General features: G+C 35.7%; 6 protein-coding genes across 9 annotated transcripts in view; 3 read left to right on the top strand and 3 right to left on the bottom strand.

The window, feature by feature from the left end:
* Positions 1-9,236, top strand: part of LOC126759156 (nose resistant to fluoxetine protein 6) — a 57,149-nt gene extending 47,913 nt beyond the window's left edge. For all 4 annotated transcript variants that reach the window (XM_050473828.1, XM_050473825.1, XM_050473826.1 and 1 more), the window contains exons 5-13: positions 1,988-2,196; positions 2,271-2,350; positions 2,409-2,593; positions 2,670-2,830; positions 6,729-6,897; positions 7,167-7,360; positions 8,114-8,430; positions 8,495-8,643; positions 8,709-9,236. In XM_050473828.1, coding sequence (XP_050329785.1) covers positions 1,988-2,196; positions 2,271-2,350; positions 2,409-2,593; positions 2,670-2,830; positions 6,729-6,897; positions 7,167-7,360; positions 8,114-8,430; positions 8,495-8,643; positions 8,709-8,993 — 1,749 coding nt within the window. In that variant the 3' untranslated portion in view covers positions 8,994-9,236. The remainder of the gene's footprint in view (positions 1-1,987; positions 2,197-2,270; positions 2,351-2,408; positions 2,594-2,669; positions 2,831-6,728; positions 6,898-7,166; positions 7,361-8,113; positions 8,431-8,494; positions 8,644-8,708) is intronic.
* Positions 1-22,258, top strand: part of LOC126759164 (frizzled-3) — a 485,412-nt gene that overhangs the window by 393,211 nt on the left and 69,943 nt on the right. The window lies entirely within an intron of this gene.
* On the bottom strand, positions 9,426-12,099 carry LOC126759199 (probable 60S ribosomal protein L37-A). Its single transcript, XM_050473895.1, has 3 exons — positions 12,000-12,099; positions 11,578-11,713; positions 9,426-9,696 (listed from the first exon to the last, which is right to left on the bottom strand). The coding sequence occupies exons 1-3, from the start codon at positions 12,000-12,002 to the stop codon at positions 9,554-9,556; spliced, it is 282 nt and encodes a 93-aa protein (XP_050329852.1). The 5' UTR covers positions 12,003-12,099; the 3' UTR covers positions 9,426-9,553.
* On the top strand, positions 13,213-22,031 carry LOC126759341 (uncharacterized). The gene is made up of 4 exons (XM_050474076.1): positions 13,213-13,602; positions 13,761-14,069; positions 21,048-21,296; positions 21,367-22,031. The coding sequence occupies exons 1-4, from the start codon at positions 13,423-13,425 to the stop codon at positions 21,661-21,663; spliced, it is 1,035 nt and encodes a 344-aa protein (XP_050330033.1). The 5' UTR covers positions 13,213-13,422; the 3' UTR covers positions 21,664-22,031.
* LOC126759182 (uncharacterized protein DDB_G0283697-like) lies at positions 14,129-15,697 on the bottom strand. The gene is made up of 2 exons (XM_050473864.1): positions 15,411-15,697; positions 14,129-15,342 (listed from the first exon to the last, which is right to left on the bottom strand). The coding sequence occupies exons 1-2, from the start codon at positions 15,585-15,587 to the stop codon at positions 14,413-14,415; spliced, it is 1,107 nt and encodes a 368-aa protein (XP_050329821.1). The 5' UTR covers positions 15,588-15,697; the 3' UTR covers positions 14,129-14,412.
* Positions 16,313-17,855, bottom strand: LOC126759179 (probable RNA 3'-terminal phosphate cyclase-like protein). Its single transcript, XM_050473859.1, has 4 exons — positions 17,695-17,855; positions 16,884-17,630; positions 16,667-16,823; positions 16,313-16,605 (listed from the first exon to the last, which is right to left on the bottom strand). The coding sequence occupies exons 1-4, from the start codon at positions 17,755-17,757 to the stop codon at positions 16,427-16,429; spliced, it is 1,146 nt and encodes a 381-aa protein (XP_050329816.1). The 5' UTR covers positions 17,758-17,855; the 3' UTR covers positions 16,313-16,426.

The following is a 22,258-nucleotide window of genomic DNA, read 5'->3' as shown; positions in this document are numbered from 1 at the left end:
AATTAATTAGCAACTGTGGTTGACTTATTTTTATGTTTGTTAGTGTAAATATTATAAAACGTGAAAGGTTATGCTGTTCTTCTGGTGATTGGGTGATCGAAGCTTAGAATTTTAGAAGTCAGACGAGACGGTATTCTTCATTAGCAAGTTTTATTATTCCTCTCTCTTCTCGAATAATTCAAGCGAATCTCGAATATTTATCTCCATCTCTCTCTTGAATAATTTCCCATATATGAATCTTCTTCTTTATTGGTGTAGACAGCGCTTACGCGGTTATATCCAAATTACAACAGCGCGCCGACCGTTTTTTCTTTTCGCTGTTTGTCGCCAATTGGAAATTTCAAGTGTTGCAAGGTCCTTCCCACATGGTCTTTCCAACGGAGTGAAGATCTTCCTCTTTCTCTGCTTCCCCCGGCGGGTACTGCGTTGAATACTCTCATAGCTGAAGTGTTTTCATGCATTCGGACATTATGACCTAGCCAGCGTAGATGCTGTCTCTTAATTCGCTGAACTATGTCAATGTCGGCCCATATCTCGTACAGCTCATCGTTCCATAGATTCCGTTATTCGCCGTTGCCAATCATAAATCTTCTGCAGAAATTTCTCTCGCAAACTCGTAACGCCGACTCATCAGTTGTTGTCATCATTCATTTATCTGCACCATATAACAGGACGCGGATGAGTGACCGGGGGATGACTTCAGGTGTTTGATCTTTGTTCGTCGAGAGAGGACTTTTCTTCTCAATTGCCTACTCAGTCCGTAGTAGCACCTGTTGGCAAAAGTTATTCTGCGTTGGATTTCGAGACTGAAATTGTTTTTGGTGTTAATGCTATTTACAAGATAGACGAAATTATCTACGACTTCGAAGTTATGACTGTCAACAGTGACGTGGAAGCCAAGTCGCGAGTGCAACGACTGTTTGTTTGATGATAGGAGTTATTTCGTCTTGTCCTCGTTCACAACCAGACTCATACGGTTCGCTTCTTTATTAGATGGAAAAAGAGAATAAGCAACGGAGCAGTAGTTGAAGTCAATGATACTAATATCACACTCTTATAGATGATTGTACCTTCTCTATTCAAATCTGCAGTTCGAATTATTTTCTTCAGGATTAGATTGAAGAAGTCGCACGATAGGAAGTCGCCTTGTCTGAAACCTCGTTTGGTATAGAATGGCTCAGAGAGGTTCTTCCCGATCCTGCTGAGCTTTTTGGTGTTGCTCAACGTCAGTTTATACAGCCGTATTAGCTTTGCAGAGATACCAAGTTCAGATTTGCGGCATAGTGGTAGTTCATTTTCGCGCTGTCAAGAACAGCTTTAATATCGACGAAGAGGTAGTGTGTCGATCCTCCTTTCTTGGGTCAGTTGTTGATTTTTCAGGTCTAAAGGCACACTGATAAGGTGCAGTCAGTTTGTTGATGGTGGAAGTCAGTCTTTCACACAGTTCGCTCGATAGAACCTTATATGCAATATTGCGGAGGCTTATCCCACGGTAGTTGGCGCAAATTGCGGGGTCTCCCTTTTTGTGGATTGGACAGAACACACTTTAATTCCAATCTTCGGGCATGCTTTCGTCCGACCATATTCTGCAAAGAAACTGATGCGTGCTCCTTATCAGCTCTTCGCCGCCGTATTTAAAAAGCTCGGCGCAATCCATCGGCCCCAGCCGCTTTGTTGTTCTTCAGACGGTTAATTGCTTTTGAATATCTGAATCAGATTATTTCCTATAAAACCAAATAATATTACGACAATTTCGATTCGTATCTTTTTTGAATTGTGTCGGACAACAAAATAGTGACGAGCCGCACGAAATGAAGAGAATGTTTACAATAACTACGAAAGTTTGACATTTGATGTAGCGTGCCGCAACCTTATCTCTATCACTCATGGCTATACTTACTTACTATTTCGCATCTAATTGTAGGCTTATGAAATATAATGGAGATAACCATGTCTTTACTAACATAATTGAAATCTTTATTTGCAGCCTGGCCATCGTGTACCACGCTACTCACTGATCAACTGGGGTATTTGTGTGCCGGACGCTTGCAGCTACCAAGACGTGGAGTACACGGTAAAGGAATACCTGAACAATTTAACTACTTCCACCGGCATTTCGTTCCAAGTGCGCGTGGAGCCGAAGCTATGTCAAGTGCGTGACAACAAGCCATGGGACCGCAATACAACATGGGCCGTGTGAGTGCTAATGTCAAGAGCAAAAAACTTAATTTAAATTAAAAGTTTGAACTTAACAAATATTCTTATTCTAGGCGCTTCTTTCTCATTATACTCTCCATTACTGTGCTATCGACCATTTACGAGCGCTGCACCAAAGCGGATCAAAAGCCGAGTAAATTAGTATTATATTTGCGAGTGGTATGTTTCCTAAACTTAAATTATACTTGCAGATGAATGGTTCACCGCCTTCTCTTTGGACAAAAATCTACGTTGGCTCTTTAGCACCAGCTCCACGCCGAATGACATTGAGGCGGTGCATGGCATACGCTTTCTAAATGCGGCAATGTTGCTCTTCTCACACAAATCGATGGCAATGTTCTTTAATCCCTATAATAATCGTACGGAAATGTCGGAGGTAAGCTAAATTAACTTCTTACTTACATACATATGTACATATAGATATGTATAATAAAAACTTTACATTTTAAAAGAGCTTGGGCCGCCCTTGGACCGTAATTGGACGTGCTGCCTCGCTCTACACCGATCCATTTCTGCTCTTTAGTGGTATGTTGACAGCATACTCACTCTTCGGTCGTCTCTTCAAGGGGCAGCCAGTGCGTTTGCGAAATGAATATGTCAGTCGTTTAATCCGGTGAGTTTTACGGCATTTTTATGCAAACCATTTAGGTCACAACAAGAACATTAACAAAATATGTTTTTGTTATACAAAAATATATATAAACATTATGTAAATTGTATTTCACACTCATAAATAATTAATTTTTACTATAGTTCGAAAATAAAGTTCTCGATTCATCTAATTTTATTTGCGCTAAGAAAGCATAGAAACATTTACATGACGCAAGCAACATTCTAAGATTCAATAAAAGCCAGTAAATTGCGTAAATCAAGCAAATTTTAGAAATTTTAATTCATATGTATATTGGCAATATACGACAAGCCGAGCTGAGCTGAGCTGAACGAGTATGTGATCGTACACAATGTACCCCAAATTAAGGGGGTATTCTGGTCTAGACGCATGAATTTTAGGCATTTTTTAAACCAAAATAAAAAAAAATAAAAAACATTTTTACTATCCATTTTCTTGTATGTTTTTTATTGACAATTTAATAATATAAAAAAAAATTGCAAGAAAAAAAAACAAAATTCGTCGAGATACGGGCCGGCGGAGTGGGGCTTCAAAAAAAACGGTGCGTCCTGGTTGAGCTTGGGGGGAAGGTTGGTGGAGGGGTCTACTGTCGGGAGCTCTCTATCAACTCCTGTTTCAGACTTCCCGACTATTGTAGTGTATTCCAGGCTGAGGTCGCAGCCATCAAGGTAGCAGCAGATTTGCTGCTACGGAGTGCATCAACTTTCAGAGAAGTGACCATTCACTCAGATAGTAGAGCGGCAATACTAGCCCTGAACTCATTCACAGTGCGTTCAGGGTTGGTCGAAGAATGTCTAACATCGCTATCTCTAGCAGCTAGAGCTTTTGTGATTAGACTGGTATGGGTGCCGGGCCACAGCGGAATTGCAGGTAATTGCAAAGCTGATGAATTAGCAAGGAAAGGCACCCTAGAATCCTTAACGGTAGAATGAGAACGGATCGGTGCTCCTGCATCTTGTTGTGTTCTACTACTAGATAGCTGGGCCACGCGGATGCTCGTCCAACGCTGGGCCAGCATCGGTACTTGTGCGGTTGCAAAAGCCTTTTAAGCCAGAATAGATCGCAGGAGATCTAATGATCTCTTAGCCCTCAGTAAGGCTAACCTCTCATTATTAGTGGGACTCTTAACAGACCACTGTCCTGTTGGCTTACAAGCGGTAAGAATGGGTATCTTACCAGATGCCGACTGCAGAAGCTATTTGGAAGAAGATGCGGTAGAAACAAGCCAGCACTTCCTGCTTGACTGTCCCGCATTTGGGAGGTCAAAAAACAGAGTTCTTTTTCAATGGCATCACAAAGGACTACATTATTAGTCTGCATTATTAGTCTAACCTGGTTGACGTGATTTCAACCCTTGTAGAGATCTAAAACACAAAAAGCAAGAATATTCTTCATTAGTAAGGATGTCGTTATTGGGTGGACCATTTTCAAAAAAAATAACAAAATGGCGTCGACTTGAAAAAAAAATTTTTTTTAACCGATTTTTTCGACCTTTTCGAATTTTTTAAAAATACTTCAAATCAAAATTTTTGGAAATCCAAGGCAGACACGATATAGCATTGTTTAAAGAAGATATATACCAAATTTCAAAGGAATCGGTTCAGTAGAACTTGAGATATCATGTCAACCACCTCAAACAAAGTACTTTCGAGAAAAACGCGTTTAAAGTTTAGGAGACAATTGTAGTGAGCACGGACGCCACGTCACAAAATCGGCTGTATCTCCGAAAATAAGTCGAATTTTGAAAAATTCTTCCAAGGTCATATTTTTGAAAGTCTAAACTTTCAAGATATACAAAAACAGTCGATTTTTTTCAAAATCCTAGACCAGAATACCCCCTTAAAGCGTACATTGAAGAGCAAATGCTAAAATTAAAGTGACGGGATTACGCCAATCAACATCTTAAGCAAAACGAACATAATACTTTCATAGCCATTGTAACGAAAGCCTTAGGTTAGATCGTAAGATTGATCCAAAATAGATGGATCTCACTTGGACAAATACTCGTCCTTTGTGTTTTCGAAAAGTGTATTACCAGATGCTCATAGATCGACCAAGCGTTTTGAACTTACCACAAATTTATTAAGGCGATTAATATCAATTCCAGTCACTTCGCTAGGTTTGCCGATCTCAGTCTAGCAAAAGTCGGCCAATAGAGAAGAAAGTGACGAGCCTTACTCCATACAATTTGACAAAAAGCGTACGACAAAATATATATCCGCAGCGCATGTAAGCCTATTGTCCAGTCCAGTGTCCAGTCTGAATATATCTACAATTGCGGCGATAGGACTTTGCTAAGAGCAAGTAGTTCGGATTACCTCTTTCGATTCACTCTGGGCCAGAAGGTTCTCTTTAGCACAAGGAGGTCCATAGTTTCAACGCCCGAACACAAGAGAACATTGGAAACCGACCCGTTTCCAATCGCTTTCCCTAGCTAGCACATTGGCTTTGCAGGTTGGTTGTGAATAGCCGAAAAAAACGAATGTGGTATTCTCTTTTGTAGAAATATAAAACAAATATTTTTAAAGAAAAAAAGCAGGCCAATATAAGCCTAATTTCACCCACCAAGTCTGATTCACTTCTAATTCAGAGTCTTCATTCTCTTTTATTATATAAAGATACGCTTGAATATTTTCATTAGTTTAACTTCGCCAGGATTTTAATTAAAATAAATATAATCTGGAAGTGTCTTGGATTCCTGCGTCGCAGAGGCTGCTCGTGGCGGCTTTTTCTTTTCTCACATATCGACGAGGGATGTATTAAGGTCAAGGCTATGAGAAAATATTGGAAGGCGAATTTTCTGTAAGGAGCTCTTCACCAGTCTTAGCTTTGGCCCACCAGAACACTGTATTTTTTGAGACTAAAGTGGCTGCTTTAAGATGGCAGTAGACGTGCTCCTACGAAGTGCAGCCTCTTTTAGGGAGGTGAGCATTCACACCGTCAGGAAACGGCAATACTAGTGCCAAGCTCTCTTTTTATGTGCTCAAAGCTAGTCAAAGAGTGTCAGTCCTCACTAGAAACAGCTTCACGTTACTTCTTCTTCACATTGGTTTGGATATTTGGACATAGAAAAATCACTGGTAACTGCAGACCACATAGACCGAGTTAGATATCCATCAGCATCTTGCGTTCTAGCACTCCATAAACAAACCTAGCGTCCCAGGTCAACGACCCACTTTTGTGCGACTGAAAGATTCTTTTGGGCTGATAGTACAACGCAGAGGCTCTATTGAAATACGTAATAGGTGAGGTGGAAACATCCAAGCACTTTTTCCTCCATTGTGCAGCCTTTGCAAGACTAAGCCTGAAACATATCTTGGGCGAACTAGCAGACATAGCCGAAACTGTCAAAGACCGCCTTAACAAATTTGTGATTGGAACAAAGATCTTTGTCGATTTATAAGATCATATCATCTATAATATTATTATCATTACAGGTATCACAACGGAACCACGTTCCAAACTGTTAAAGTGAGATCGCTGTTATGATCGACCTCTTAACCTAACCAAACCTTTTTTGCCTGGATGGCTGTTTGTATTTAGAAGATAGCTCTTAGTAATTATAATTACATGTAAAATATTTAAAATATTTTTGATTCAGACCATTAAAATACTTCAGATTATAAAACTAGGGGAAATGGAGGCAACGCCATGTTTTAATACTCAAACTTATTACACAGATCTATATTAAAACCCCGCATGAAAATTCGGTCTAGGAATATCGCCCTTCCCATACTATTTGTCTTCGGCGGAGTTACTATGATGTTAGGATAAATTTAAAATTTGAAATAAATTTACATGTGTATGTCTCTAAGCCAACTTTGACTCACAAAAAAATACTTTTATAAATTTAATCGATTAAATGCATCTTCTTTCGCAGTATCGTACCCCCACTAGCCGCGCTCATACTCTTCTGCACTTTTGTACTACCATTGTGGGGTTCGGGACCGCAATGGAACTTAGTCGTTGGACATCATGCGGACATTTGTAAACGAAACTGGTGGCGTAATCTACTTTTCATACACAACTACTTTGGTTTCAGTGAAATGGTGAGTAAAAAAGGTCAATGTTGAAATCTCTTAAGTGAAAAGGGCGCTAAGACATAAAAAGAGCAAATTTACCATTTATCTTATGTATTAATTACTATTAGAAAGTTCACTACTAGCTACTTTTTATGTAAAATGAAAATATCAAACTATGTATATGTACTTTTTGGGTTAAAAGTTAATACAGAGAGATGAGAGTTAACTTTTTTGGATCTATTTTTACACAACTGAATTCTTGTTTAGTTATTAAAACTTTTCTTTACTAATTGCAGTGTTTGACACACACACATCACCTGGGTATTGACACCGAACTCTTTGCCGTCGCGCCTTTAATGATACTAGGTCTGTGGAAATGGCCAAGAAAGGGTTTATTCACTTTGTTGTTACTTGGCGCTATTGGAACTGCAGCTCGCTACTACACCACCGTCGTGAATCAGCTGTCCAATTACATATACTTTGGTACAAAGTGAGTAACCATTTCATTCCCAATCGTAAATGTTGAGAGATTTGCTTTCTCAAAAAGTAAGCAAGAGTTATGGTTCGATTGTTTGCTTGAAATTCCCACTTTATTATTTGGTAAATAACAGATTTTTACACTGGAAATTTATATTAAACCCACAACAGTCCAGGATACATAACAAGCAAGGATTGTTTTGGACAAGTTGACAAGGCTGTCAAGTATTGGACGTATGTCTATCCGCCTGTCTGTCTGTATATACGCAAACTAATCCCTCAATTTCAGGAGATTTCTTCAAGAAATTTGATACGAATTATTGCCTAAAACAATAGTGATATTTCCGAAGTAATTGTTCAGATCGAACCTCTATAGCTTCCTTTCAAAGTAATGGACCCAAATCAAGTCTTGTATGGAAAACTTTTTTATTTGACGAGGAAATTCCTCGAGAAATTTGCCATAAATTATTATCCTAAGCAACAATTCAACCAAGGAAATTTTTCAGATCGGACCACTGTAGCATATACTAGCCCTACAAATTGTCGATGTGAATTAAGTTCTTGTAGGACTAATTTTTTATTTGTTTTGTGAAGGGTATTATTATAACTTAATAACCGATGTTAACGTTCCACCTTGTTTTTTTTTTAGTTCGATCCAAAATATTAATTTTATTTTCAGCCTTCGCAAAATATATTTGAATTTTGATATTAAATATCGAACGAATTTTTAAACCATATTTTATGTTCTCATTTACTTCACATTCAGTATTCAACGCCTCTTCCGCACAGCCGACTACATGTACTCATTCCCACCACACCGTTCTACAGTATATATCATGGGCATTTTGCTTGGCTATTGTTTGCGTAAATACCGTGGCATACAACTAACGAAAACACAGCTACGCCTTGGCTGGGTAGTGGCCACGGCATGTGTACTTGTTTCACTATTGGGACCCGCACCAATGGGCGACATCAACTACCAGTACAACACTACACATGCGGCCATATACGCAGCATTTGCGCCGATTGCTTGGTGTATATTCTTTGCGTGGATCGTTTTTGTTTCGCATAATGGCTATAAGAGTGAGTTTAGATCAGCAAAAATTATTTATTTTATCATTGCTCATTTATTTACTCCTCTTCTTAGACAAATTCACAGAGATGCTTTCATGGAAGGGTTTTCAAGTGTCTACAAAATTGTCCTACGCCATTTACCTAACACAATTCCCGGTATTTTTCTTTAATGTTGGCCGTCGGCGTCACATTCATCACTACTACAACTTCGTTTCCATCATTGTAAGTACATCACACATATTTTTGACAAAAAAATATTTAATATTTTTTACAAAATATCTTTACAGCTTGATACCAATGAATTTATTTGCATATTCCTCGCGTCGGTTGCGCTCACAATCTTTTTCGATGCGCCATTCCAAAATATTAAAAAACTTATTTTCAAACGCGCGCCGGCTCCGAGCAAAAAACTGGAAAATGGGCATGTGAAGACAACACAAATCAGTAGCGATGCGAAACAGCCACAATTATTAGAAACATATCCCACGTCAGAGTCAAACACCACAGCATCCACAACACTGACCAACAGTTCGACTTCAAATGGGAAAGTCACACATGAACACAGCGAATAGTCATTAGATTTTAGTTCAATAAACTGGTTAATATTTTATTTAGCATAAAGTTCGTAATTAAGTCATTATTTAATAATTAGCGCGAGGTTTAGTCCATAAGTCTGTGATGCGTACGCCCTTTACTGCTGTAAATTACATACCTTTACCTTCTATATACTATGTACATAAGTATGTCAACTTGTCCAACACAATAATTTTTAATTTATAAATACGCATATTAAACAAATATAATTTAGAAACTTATTTTTTGAGTTTGTTTTCCTAAGCATTTTGGACACCAAACTAACCTTGCTGAAGCTTTTATTTTCATCTAAAACTTGACAGTTGACACTTAAGCATACTGGAAATGAGAAACAAACTGTAAAGAGATAAAAACTGTCATTTACTTTGCGGTATCTTGCTCAAAAAGTTTAAATAAAATACATGCTATTGTTTTTACAAAAAAAACAGAATATTTTATTTATCTCCTTTTTAGTTTAACAATTCCTTAAAAAAGAAATCAACCCTAGATAGTAGACACACAAACACCGACTAATAAGCGTTGGTACATGTTAGGTCTCTTATTTAGACTGGGTGGTCTTCTTGGGTTTAGCTTGGGTACCCTCACGGAAACCGTTGCGGAAACGACGTCTGACCACTTTCAAGTAACGCACGCGACCTGTGCCAGTGGTCTTCCTCCTCTTAGCCTTCACTGACCAGTTGTCTGCAAATTAAATGAAAATATATTATTATAGTTAAAGCAAAAATTGTGATTTTAAAAATTCATATTGCAAAATTAAGCTGTAATGTGTTTTTCAATTAAGCTAAATATAAATGGTAAGATAGGAGACACTTGCCACTTTCATACATATACAACTACATCGTAGATTTAAGAAATATTACACTCACAATATATTTCAACCTTATAATCCTTTTCATATCTATACGTACGAGCTTATTAAATATCATATTCCTAACGTGCAAAGTAAAGATTCCCATTAAAAACATGCGCTTCAAAATTCGACCGTAATGTATACATTGACTTTTGGGAACACCTGTAGGTACAGATTTAATAATGCAAAGGAATCGCATATATTTGAATTATCAAATTAATATATGAATTGGAAAAAAACTCGTATGTTGTCAACGATAACAAATTAGTTCAAATGCATGAAATTGTATGACGTTTAAAATAAACGAGTGTTACAAATAAATAACCAATTTTCATTTAAACAGTAGAAGTGTTCTAATAGCACAAAATATTTAACGCCATACGTCGAGTTGCACTTTCTTTTTTTTATCTGCTATCATGGCACTATGGAGAATTGTGCAGCAAAATGTCTGTGGTCTGGTCACCTTAACCTCCTTTTCTTTAAAAATAAATCTCGATTAAAGTAATATGTATACAACAATTAAATTAAATACGGCTGGGATTTAGAATAGCATCCCCCCGATTTAGGGGTTAAAATGGTTATGTACGGATAGAGGAGATCCACCAGATCAAGAAAATACACATATATAGTTGCCGCTGACTTATGGTTTTTGAGACATTTAACTTTTAAATTTCAAAAATTCAACTATTTAAAATGTGTGTTTCTCCCATTTATAATGAATTTTATAGTTATTTTTTTACCATTTATATCCACTAACACTTCACTAATTCGTTTCTATGCATTTATTTTATATTTAATAGTGCAAATAGCTTTTATTTAACATTTAACATTTGTTCAATTATTTTTCTTCACACAATAACAAAAGGGTTGAATTCTAAATCGCAGCCAAATATATTTATGTATAGTCGCCGCTGACCTATGGTTTTTGAGATATTTGCATTCAAAGTTCAAAAATTCAACTATTTAAAATACGTGTTTCTCCGTAGTATAATTAATTTTCCACTTATATTTTTAACTTTCATATTCACTAACACTTCGATAATTTATTTCTAACCAATTATTTTGTATTAAATTGTGTTAAAGTAACTTTTATTCAATATTTAACTTTTGTGCAATTATTTTGGTTCACACAATAACAAAAGGGTTGCATTCTAACTAATAATCAGTGTTACATTATTATTTTACAGAACCAAAAGAAATAAAGAAAACAAATAATACCCCAATGACGGGAAATCTATCCGTACATGCCCATTTTAAACCCGAAATGGGGGGATGCTGTTCCAAAATTTACCCTAGACTTGCCTTTGGTAATTAAATATCAAATTCGACAGTACTGAATACTTTTTATGACTTTTGGGAACACCTGTAGGTACAAATTTAGCAATGCAAAGGAATCGCATACTATATTTGGAATTATCAAATTAATAGATGAATTGCAGAACACTGGTATCTTATTAACGACAACAAATTAGTTCAAATGCATGAAATTGTATGAGGTTTGAAGTAAAGGAGTAAATAACAATTTTCATTTACACAACAGCACAAAATCTGTAACGCCATACGCCGAGTTGCACATTCTTTTTTTTTTTTTATCTACTATCATCACACTATCGAGAATTGTGTAGCAAAGTCACGTCTGTGAAGGCAACCTCATTTTCTTTAAAAAATAAACCTTCTCGATTAATGTAATACGAATACAATTAAATACTTACATGAACGCAACTTAGCAGCGGGATATCCACATTGGGAGCATGTTGACTTTTGAATGTGGTAGGATGAACGTCCGCAACGACGGCACAAAGTGTGCGTCTTATTATGGCGTTTACCAAAGCTTGATGTACCTTTCGTCTATAGAAGAAAAGCAGAGTTATTATTAGTAATTTTGATCCAAATCAAGTGGAGTATATTTAATTCGCATTCACTATTTCAAATTTGCCATCATAACTCCTTGAAGAGATTTTGGCTCAGCATATCTTATAAACGGCTGAACTTCCACGTATTTATTTTGCTAGTTCAAAATAACCATATTTTTCGATAAATTCACATTTGAACTTGAAAATAAGATAGTTTTCACTTATTTTCATTATATGATGGCACAGAAATTGAAAGATTTTTACATAAAAATTTGACCTACCATCTTGGATGGCGAACAGCCGTAGAAGAAAGAGAGAAATGCTGTTGGAACGAATTGGAACTGAAAACCAATATGGCGAACAAAAATGTCAAAAGTTGGTGTTGCCATATAGTTTCAGACTAAAATCATTAATGGAATTGAAATAGAAAGTCCTAACGTTTATTATTTACATTAGAGGTATTCTCCTGCTATTGCAAAACCCTTGCACGGTGCACGAATTGCAGATTTTTCCACCTAAAGCAACGGCACAACAACAAACACACGCAGAAATATATTTGCAAGGGCTGTAAAATATGTCCGATCAAAACCCATGTTTATTTTCGTGCAATGACACGTAAAAAAATTATTGCAACCCTGTGCTAGCTGTCATTTTACTTAACTACATATTTTGATGTTGACTTGTTGAGGAATGTAAATTTTAAATAGATTTTATAATTTCTAATTAAATTATAAGATTTGTTACAGTTTTTTTTGTTGAAAATGTATGCAGAAGGTGCGCCAATTCACAATAGCCATGCACAATAGTCATTTACAATAAATTGACCGAATCAGCCGTTCATATATCACTAGATTCTGCAATGGGTGCTCTCGTGCTCTTGTATATTTCGGTATAGGATTTTTGCAATCTGCAATCTTCCAAGCGCAAGAGAATCCCCCTATTAATTCTGTATCTAAAAGTAGCCATACACGACACACATGTGCGTTCGATCTATACGAAATCGTTTCGCCATACACGATATACAAATCCTTTTTGCGTTCGTTCTTCAAATAGTGAATACGTGCGACAAGCAAGCGGAAAATTGTTCGTCGGCGATCTTTCCTATTCGGGGACACGAGACAAATGAGGTTTTGAGTGCACACAGCGCCAGACACGACATACATGTGCGCGCACCGATCGTAAAAATCAAACATTTTCGCGAACATGGATCGCGAGCCCATACACGAGTAAACCGCATGCGAACACTTACCGATCGAACGCACTTGTGTGCTCGTGTATGGGCACTTTCAGGCAAAGTGGACTTAGACAAAACACAGACAATTTACTTTTAGCCAGTCAAGATATGTAGATATATTGTGAACGTGGTGTAAGTTTTATATAGTGCTGCCACCTTTGTGGATACCTTCCTATATTTTTCTTGTGTTTCCATTTTTAAAGATTTAAGCTATAAATATATCCTAACGAATAATCCTTAGGAGATTGGAGCCGTTTTATTGTAACGGTATATGCAAGTAAAACACTACAAAAATTTTATGTTGAAGTTTTTCTGCATGCAATAATTGGCAACATTGTTTGGTAATTTGAAATCTATGATGGCCACATCTTTACAGTTCCTCCAGAGGTCGGATTGAAATAATACAATTTTTTTGTAAGATCTTCCACATCTTTTTTCAACATATATCCATAAAAGATCCTTGTTTGAATATGTTGCGACGTGTGGGTGAAGAAGTAGATATTCTTACCTGCCCTTATAACCTATCGCATCAGATATTGCGTTGCCGTTTTCAAGTTCATCTAGTTCGTTGTCGAAAATCGCATCCAGACGCCAAAAAGGTTGTGTGTCCCTTCAATGTGACACACCGGGTGAATGAACAAGAGTTGGATGTAAGTTAGATGCATGAGTTTGTGTCCGAAAGGATGTAGCACTAATCGCCAACAACGATCACACCGATTTATCGCGAATTCATAATATAACGTACACTATTCTTATTTAAATACCATACATATTAATATTGGTTATTTGTTTTTTTTTTTCACTGCAGTGGCACGTAAGCACCTGTTCAAATCGTCAGTCATTTGAAGTTTTTAAAAGTAATGACTCGCATGCATCTGGATCATCAATGTCCACTACCTTTAATGACAATGGAACAGAAGCAAATTCAACTTGGCAAACTGCAAATACTTCTTTTGAACTGGAAACATCCCAAAATTGGGACGATCTGCCAAGTGTACCATCATATGATCCTAAAGCATATGCTGAAAAAGCAAATGTATTACGACAACCTGTTGGAATGAAACCATCAGAAAGAGTTGCATTTCGTAATGCTGAACGCAAACGATTGCAAAACTTATAATTTCTTTAGAGGAAGTGCATTATTTACATAAGACATAATTTCAACAAACATTTGATTTCGTTTTGAATTACCTGTATTATATTTGGAATTTTTGAGCTTTAACTTAATAAACCTACCTACAAATACATATGCGCACAATAAAATTTATTAAACATGTTTACAGCAGTTAAAAATTAACATTACTATAAAATGTAGGTCAAAATATGCATAATGGTAAGGTAACTATAGAAGCGTAGAATTATTGTGGTATCTGACAGTATTTTTTTAAGAAAAAAATTTAAAATATTCTATAGTAAATACTCGTCAGTCTACACGAATTAAATTATATACAGGTATAAATTTAATAACGATCATTATAACGTGACGAATTTCCGCGGCTATTATTGTACCCACGATAAGCACCACGCCCATAAGATGGCATGCGAGTAGGATAAGCGATAAGTGGAGGATTGCGGCTGCTATTACTGCTGTAATTGCTTATCTGATAAGAGGCACCATTGTCGTTATTATGATATGGCATGCGAGTAGGATAAGCGATAAGCGGAGGATTGTGGCTGCTATTACTACTGTTGTAATTGCTTATCTGATAAGAGGCACCATTGTCGTTATTATGATATGACATGCGAGTAGGATAAGCGACAAAAGGAGGATTGTGGCTGCTGTTACTACTGCTGTAATTGCCTATCTGAAAAGAGGCATCATTGCCGCTATTATAATAAGGATCGTCATCAATGTCATATGCTCCTGGCAATGGCTGGATGTGGTCGTTGGAATATCGGTTGCTACTAGATGCAAAAGAAATTCGCGGTGGTATTTGAAGAGGTGGTATATGCGAACCACGTACATGAGTACGTTCGTAGTGAGCAGAAGACTGTGGCGATCGACTTCGTGATCGTTCCCTCTGACGCGGAGGTGACGGCGAAATGGAGCGTATCCGCTTAATTGAACTTAAGTCTTCGTTCTCATCTTTTTTAGTAATATCATCTTTAAAATCATCGTCACTTTCACTGTAACTCTCTTCATCGCCCAAACGTTTACGTTCCGTTTTAATAAACTCTTTTCGTTCTGCTGGAGCAATTCCCAGGGGTTGGCGTAGAACCTCTTTCTCCTTTATGAATTTCTGAGGATCGTAATCATCAACTTCTGTATCATCCCAATTTTCTTCGCATTCAATCGGTGCATGAGAAACACGTTCTTCTTCCTTTGGTTCTGCTGCATCGTATTTATATTGTGTTATGAGTTTTCGATCCGGACAGTTTGTAACATGAAGCTAGAAAGTAATATTTTTTATAAAAAATAAAAATGTTCCAAATAAATATTCATAAATATACTATTTACACAGAATTCTGGTTCAGGTATGTGATGAGTATTATTAAATGGACATCTTTGAAGTTGAAGTTGTGGATAATTTTCACGACACTTGATAAGATGAGGTTGCAACCGTTTCCGTAGCAACCGATGCGCTGGATTGTATGGACACACTACTACATCATCATCGTTCTCTAAGGACAACATTATCAAGGATTCCTATTATTGTAAATATAGTTGCCAAAATTGTAAATCTGTACTCAAAAACACAAATTAAATTGGAATATTATCTCTGTTATTAATGTATGTAACATTTAGTTCTGTTCGTTTTAAAAGCATGTGCTACCAATCATTTTTCTTCTAACGTTGCCGTGTGTGGAAACTTTTTTCAATGGAGCCAGCTTTAAACAAAAATAATATAGATCCTTCGTTTCATCGAATTAATGATGGCTTGAATGATGGAAAGTATACGTTTTAAACCGTGAAAAAAATAATTTTTTCATTAAAAACAAAAAAAAAAAATGTTTTTAAAAGCATGAACCATAGATATTCATAAAGTAAAATTAAACAATAAAAATAAAAAAATTCAGAACATTTACGCTGTGCTGAACATTTACCCTTAATTTAAAAAGTATCTCTATTCGTATGCTTGAAATTAATTTAAGTTCACAGTTTTTTGATCAAACTTGGTTGCACTGTCAAACAATTGTTGTTGCACAGTTGATAATTCAAATCAAGTTATAGGGCATTCCATTTGCAAAAAAAAAATAATAATAAAATAGTTCGGAATATTAAAAGAACATTTTTCAGATATTTTGAGTAGCATTGGGAGTTTTTGCTTATTAATTCTTAAGTAAAATTCCAAAAAAAGCTAAACAAATGATTTTAAGATTGTTAAACAACGCATAGCCCCATAAAAAGTTCGTAAAGTATTCTTGTTTTTTCTGAAGATTACATATTTTATTTGATATAAAATGTAGAAATGACCGGCATAATAGCCTCATAATACATTTATGCACCAAATATAAACAATCATTTTTAAATTTTTAGTTGACACGTTTACTTATATTCGTATAACCGATGCCTACACATGTCATCAGCACTTTTTGGGCGCCTGGCAAGGCATCTTCTTCGTCATCATTTTCTGGGTTTTCTAGCTTAAACGTTATTGAAAAGAAGTCTCGCAAATTTTGTAGGAAATGTATTGTATAAGTAGAGAGTGGGCCTGCAATAAAACATTTTAATTAAATAATTTATATTAATTACATTACACAAAACCCAGATACCTGTTAAAAATTTTGAAACATTTTTCTGACTCAAAGCCATAAATAGGGTGACAAGCCATTGATACGATGAATCACAAGAGCCTCCCCGATAAATTTCGTCAAGCAATTTCATTGCAGCTTCGCGTCCCAAATCTTCAGGTACAGAAGGATCTTTCCCCTATAATAAATTAAATGCAAAATAAATCACAGGAATTTCATTATTTTATGAAAACCTTACGTCCTCTCTGCTGTTTGAAATGCTTTCAGCGCCATAACAAACATCATCAGTTGTTTCTGCTATCAAACAAATACCAAAACCTGGTGAATTACCAGACATTTTACCACGATTTTGATCAGTGTATATATATACGTCGGGAAGAAATTTTAACATTACACCTTTTGCCGCTTCCACAGTGCGATTGGCCATTGCAGGCGATACTTTGCATGCGTAGACGGTACCGCGAATACGCTTAACCATGCCTTGAGTTTGGAATTGCAGAGAACGTATGTTCTTACGCACCGGGCATCGGAATTGTACTTCACCACCACCAAGAGGTGCTGCACCTCTTTTAACAACTTTAAGTTCTAATCCTTCATCCACAACTAAAAATCGTTTAAGAACCGGAATTGCTGAACCTTTTATGTGGTCTACTGATGGTGAGTCTTTACTATTTGTTACGCCTTTTAAAGTTGCATTAATGGGATTTTTACAAAACGGACCAAGAGCTATTAGCGCATCCAAATAATAGCCTATACCACGTTGAATACAGCAATCGTGATGCAGCACACCACCGTGCAAGAGACCCGGTGTAAACAGAACAGAGGTGCCCGAGGGATTGAGTTCAATTTTGGTACCATTTGTTAGCTTATCAAGTAACCTTATTAGACCTATTTCATATTCACGCAAACCGGGAGCCGTATCATCATCTATGCGAATTTGTGTTATTTGTACAGGCTTTCCACTAAGGCAAGACAGTATAAGGCGCTAAACAGGAATCAAAATTCATATTAGTAATTCAAATGCTCACGTCAATCCCAATGAAATTTACCTGCTTGAGAAAATTGCTGCCACGGTATATGAGACAATTACCTTCCTGTGATACGGGTGGCATGTTGAAACTTTAAACTTAATAAAATATTCAAAATAATTAAAGAAACTAAAAAAGAATGCACATTGTTTTCATTTGTAGAGCGCACATGTGAATATATGGAACGGATAAATGTCAAACAATGTAAACAATAAGAGTTTGGCAGTACTATTTTTCACACTGAGAAAAATAAATCATATTGAATAAACCACAAAGAATATGTACATTCTATGTATATGGGTTTGACAGGTCATATATTTAAATACAAAAATATATATTTGCTTTGGTTATTAATAGATTCGATATCGTTGCACATGTGCTCATATATAATTGGGTGTGCATGTAAACAAATATGACAGACCATAGGCATAATGTTTGTAAATTTGTCTAGATGCAACATTTGTACATATGATATAAATATGTACACAAATGCTTTATGCGAAATCTCCGTTGACACGGACAAGCAATGGTAAAGCTCGCGTTTTTTGCTTTCATGTCAAAGAGTCAATCGGTCGAAGGACTGACGCGACGTCAAAGCGTCACAGCATTGTGTTGTTGGTAGAAAATCCGAGCTGTGCCGAAAAACTAAGCAAACGATTGTCTATTGTCACCGCTTCCCTTGCCGCTCAAACAGCTTCGCCAACAAACTTGCGTAAATATGTATGAATATACATTATAAGTATGAGCCTGCATACATATCGACGCAGATTTTTGCGAGCCACGGAAAAATATTTTAGAATTGACAAATATTATAAATTGACAACAGCTATGTTGCCACTTTTGTCAGTTTTTTCTGTGTTTTGCGAGTTTGCGGGGTTGACACTTTTCCCTTCTAGCAAAATATCAGAAATTGTTCAATTTATGATTTTTAGCTTTTGCCATCGTCGCGAAAAGACGCAAAGGCATGCTTTTATGAATGAAGGGAGTTTTCCGGTTGAAAGCACGCTTGAGTTCATGAATGAGAATGTTGTTGTTGTGTGTTTGTCTACAAATTTGGACATCGGCTATTTGGCTGTCATGCCTATTGACTTGTGACGCCGCTGATGCTATTTGAAACCATTATTGTTTTTGTATAACAATATTTGTAATTTTTGCGGATGACATATCTACATGTGAACGCATATAAGTTTGTATGTTGTGTATGCATTATTTGTGTGGGAATGTCATACGCACATATTTATGTATGTACATACATATGAGCAGCGCGCACTTGTTATAACTGATAAGTGATAATATGATTTCAAATCGCGAAAGCGAACATAAACACATATGGTCATGATATATGTGAATATAAGTTTTGAAAGATAAAATATACGATTAATGTATGTACATTTATCACTATTGTAATATATTTAATTTTTTTAATATATTATTATAGTTTGTTATATACATATGTATGTAAAGAAGTATACACATAAGTATGAATACTATATCATACATTCTAAAAATAGGCCTTATTTTCACATTAATTGCGAATATTGCTTTGAAAAAGTAATTTAATTAAAATGTATTCAATGCACCCGTAATCATAAATATACAGAAAACGTATACATACATACTACATACATACATATGTATGTACATATGTATGTTTGCATATAAAAGTATAATAAGAAAAAACGTTAACTTCGGCTGCACCGAAGCTAATATACCCTTCACCCTTCACAGGTGCATTTCTTTTAGTAACTATGTGTCCAATTTGTATGGAAACTATATGCTATAGTAATCCGATCTGAAGAATTTTTTCGGAGATTATGTTATTACCTTAAGCAGTAATCCATGTAAAATTTCGTGAAGATACCACGTCAAATGCGAAAACTTTCCATACAAGCCCTTGATTCCGATCGTTCGGTTTGTATGGAACCTATATGCTATAGTGAGCCGATCTGAACAATTTCTATCGATATTACATTATTTCCATAAACAATAACTCATACCAAATTTCGTGAAGATATATCGTTAAATGAGGAATTTTCCCATGCAAGCATTTGTTACAATCATTCAGTTTGTATGGCAGCTATATGCTATAGTTAACCGATCTGAACAATTTTTTCGGAGATTACGTATACATTGTTAGAAAATAATCCATACCAAATTTCGTGAATATATCTTATCAAATGCGAAAGTTTTCCATACAAGAACTTGATTCCGATCGTTCAGTTTGTATGACAGCTATATGTTATAGTGGTCCGATATCAGCAGTTCCGACAAATGAGCAGCTCCTTGAAGAGAAAATGACGTTTACAAGATTTCAAAACGATATCTTAAAAACTGAGGGACTAGTTCGTATATATACAGACAGACAGACGGACGGACAGACTGACAGACAGACAGACGGATATGGCTAAATCGACTCAGCTCAACATACTGGTCATTTATATATATACTTTATAGGGTCTCCGACGCTTCCTTCTGTGTGTTACAAACTTCGTGACAAACTTAATACACCCTGTTCAGGGTATAAAAATGTAAGCCAAAGTGCTCCGCGCCGTGAACCTTCTATATGATAAACGTTCTCTGTCCAGAGAACGCAAAAGAATAGAGAAGGTTCCCGATGACGAAAATTTAGGGATATTTCAATTTTGGGATATTTACTGTTTTGGATGAGTGCATTTCACCACAGAAAATTATTAGCGCGTTTCACCACTTAACAGCAGGGGACATTCTTTTACGTTCTCTGCTCTGTCTATGATAAACGTTCTCTGTCTATATTATACGTTCTCTGGGTAGAGTAGATGACAGTAGTGGCGCAGTAGCGTTTTCCGGAAGTGCCTTCTGTTTTGTTTAGAATATAAGTAGTTGAATTTGTTTTAGCTGTTGGCAGAGAACGTATAATTATATATATTATTTATATTATATATATACATATATATTATATGTTCTCTGCCGTTGGTATTTAAATTTGAACACCATAAAGCAATTAATTTCTATTACTTTTATTCTTCGTTAGTTATTAATAGGTATATCTTTTTAAATATAAATATTTTATATACAAATGAGGAATACATTAAACTGCCTACACATAAAAATTATAGTTTGTGCAGAATTTATAAATTCGATTAATTTTCAATTAGGCATAGAGTAAAACAAATAAGAACCAAATATTTTTATATAGAAAAATTTACATAAAAAAAAGTTAAAAATATAATAATGTGCAAAAGCAAATAAGAAAAATATTTCTCAAAATTGAGTTGTGTGTGAATTTTATCATTTGTATTTTTTTCGATCTGGTATATAAGGATTACACTGAGTAATGATTTTACGTTTTTGTTGTTGTTTTTGCTTGTTTTTTTCTTATATTATTTCAGTAAAATAAATCATACCGTTATGAACGTTATTTGCTCACGTTGTTTGTTTTAGAAAGGGCAATTAAAGAGCTTAGGGAACACGAAAAAATGAATACCCGTGATGAACATGTACAATGCCCATACGTTGCATCCCATTCGATTTTGAAAAAACGTTTTCAGGTGCATCTGGTGAGGTGCCGGAAGAATTTTTTACATGTTTCCAAGGTGACGTGCCCTTTCAATGTGACTCATATCCTTAATGAGCCGGAGCTTGATGTATGTATTAAGATGTTTTCTATTTAGCGTAATTATGAGTATCTAAAATATGTGTTCAAACTTTTTATAGTGGCACGTCCAAAATTGTCCTGACCGCGCTGGTTATGAGCATTATAGGCGCGGAGAAGAACAAGCTGCAGCGGATGGGGCGACTACATCAGCACAAACACGGGAATACCCATTGGAAACCGAAGAAAATTGGGATGACTTGCCGCCCGTGCCAACCTATAATCCACAGGAGTATGCTGAAAATGCTCAGGTTCTTCGAAATTTACGAGGACATTCCAAGTCCGTTAAAAAACAATTTCGTTCAAATGAAAGACTCCGTTTAATGGGCATTAATCGGGACAAAGAATTAAACCAATAAAAAAACCTGATGGATATGTTCCCTTCATCAGGCTTAAATTGGACAATTACTCTACAGTAGAAGGGTAAAAACGACTTTAAATACTAAAGCTTAGTAATTGTAATCTCAATATAGTATTTTATATTGGTTTGACAACCCCATAGTCATGGACAGAATTTAAAATTTTACATGTATGTAAACTTAATGTTTTTTAGTAATGTTTGTAAAATTATACATTTTTTATATTCGATTTAATGTTATCCAAAGCTACTATTTGCTTGTAAATTGTTTAAAAATAATATGTGATGTGATGTAAAGTGCTTTTAAATTAATAAAGTAATAATAATGCTATATATACACAATAAATTAAACAATTGTAAACAATCGTATTTATATTTCTAAAGATTGCCTTACTTAAAAATGTTTGAACTGTATACAATTTTTTTGCAAGATTTGAGGTATGTATGTATATGTTAAAACTTAAGAAAACAACTAATACAATGCTAAAAGAATTTACATAAAAAAAAATAATTGTACATTAAAATGCATAATAATTTTTATTTAGACCACAAAATTTCAATAGCCTTCGTCAAATATTGCGTTCTGTTTGTAACCA

This window comes from Bactrocera neohumeralis, chromosome 5 (genome assembly GCF_024586455.1).
Source record: "Bactrocera neohumeralis isolate Rockhampton chromosome 5, APGP_CSIRO_Bneo_wtdbg2-racon-allhic-juicebox.fasta_v2, whole genome shotgun sequence".
NCBI classification, from domain to species: Eukaryota; Metazoa; Arthropoda; class Insecta; order Diptera; family Tephritidae; genus Bactrocera; species Bactrocera neohumeralis.
The sequence above is the reverse complement of the archived record's forward strand: the minus strand, read 5'-3'. Positions and strand labels throughout refer to the sequence as shown.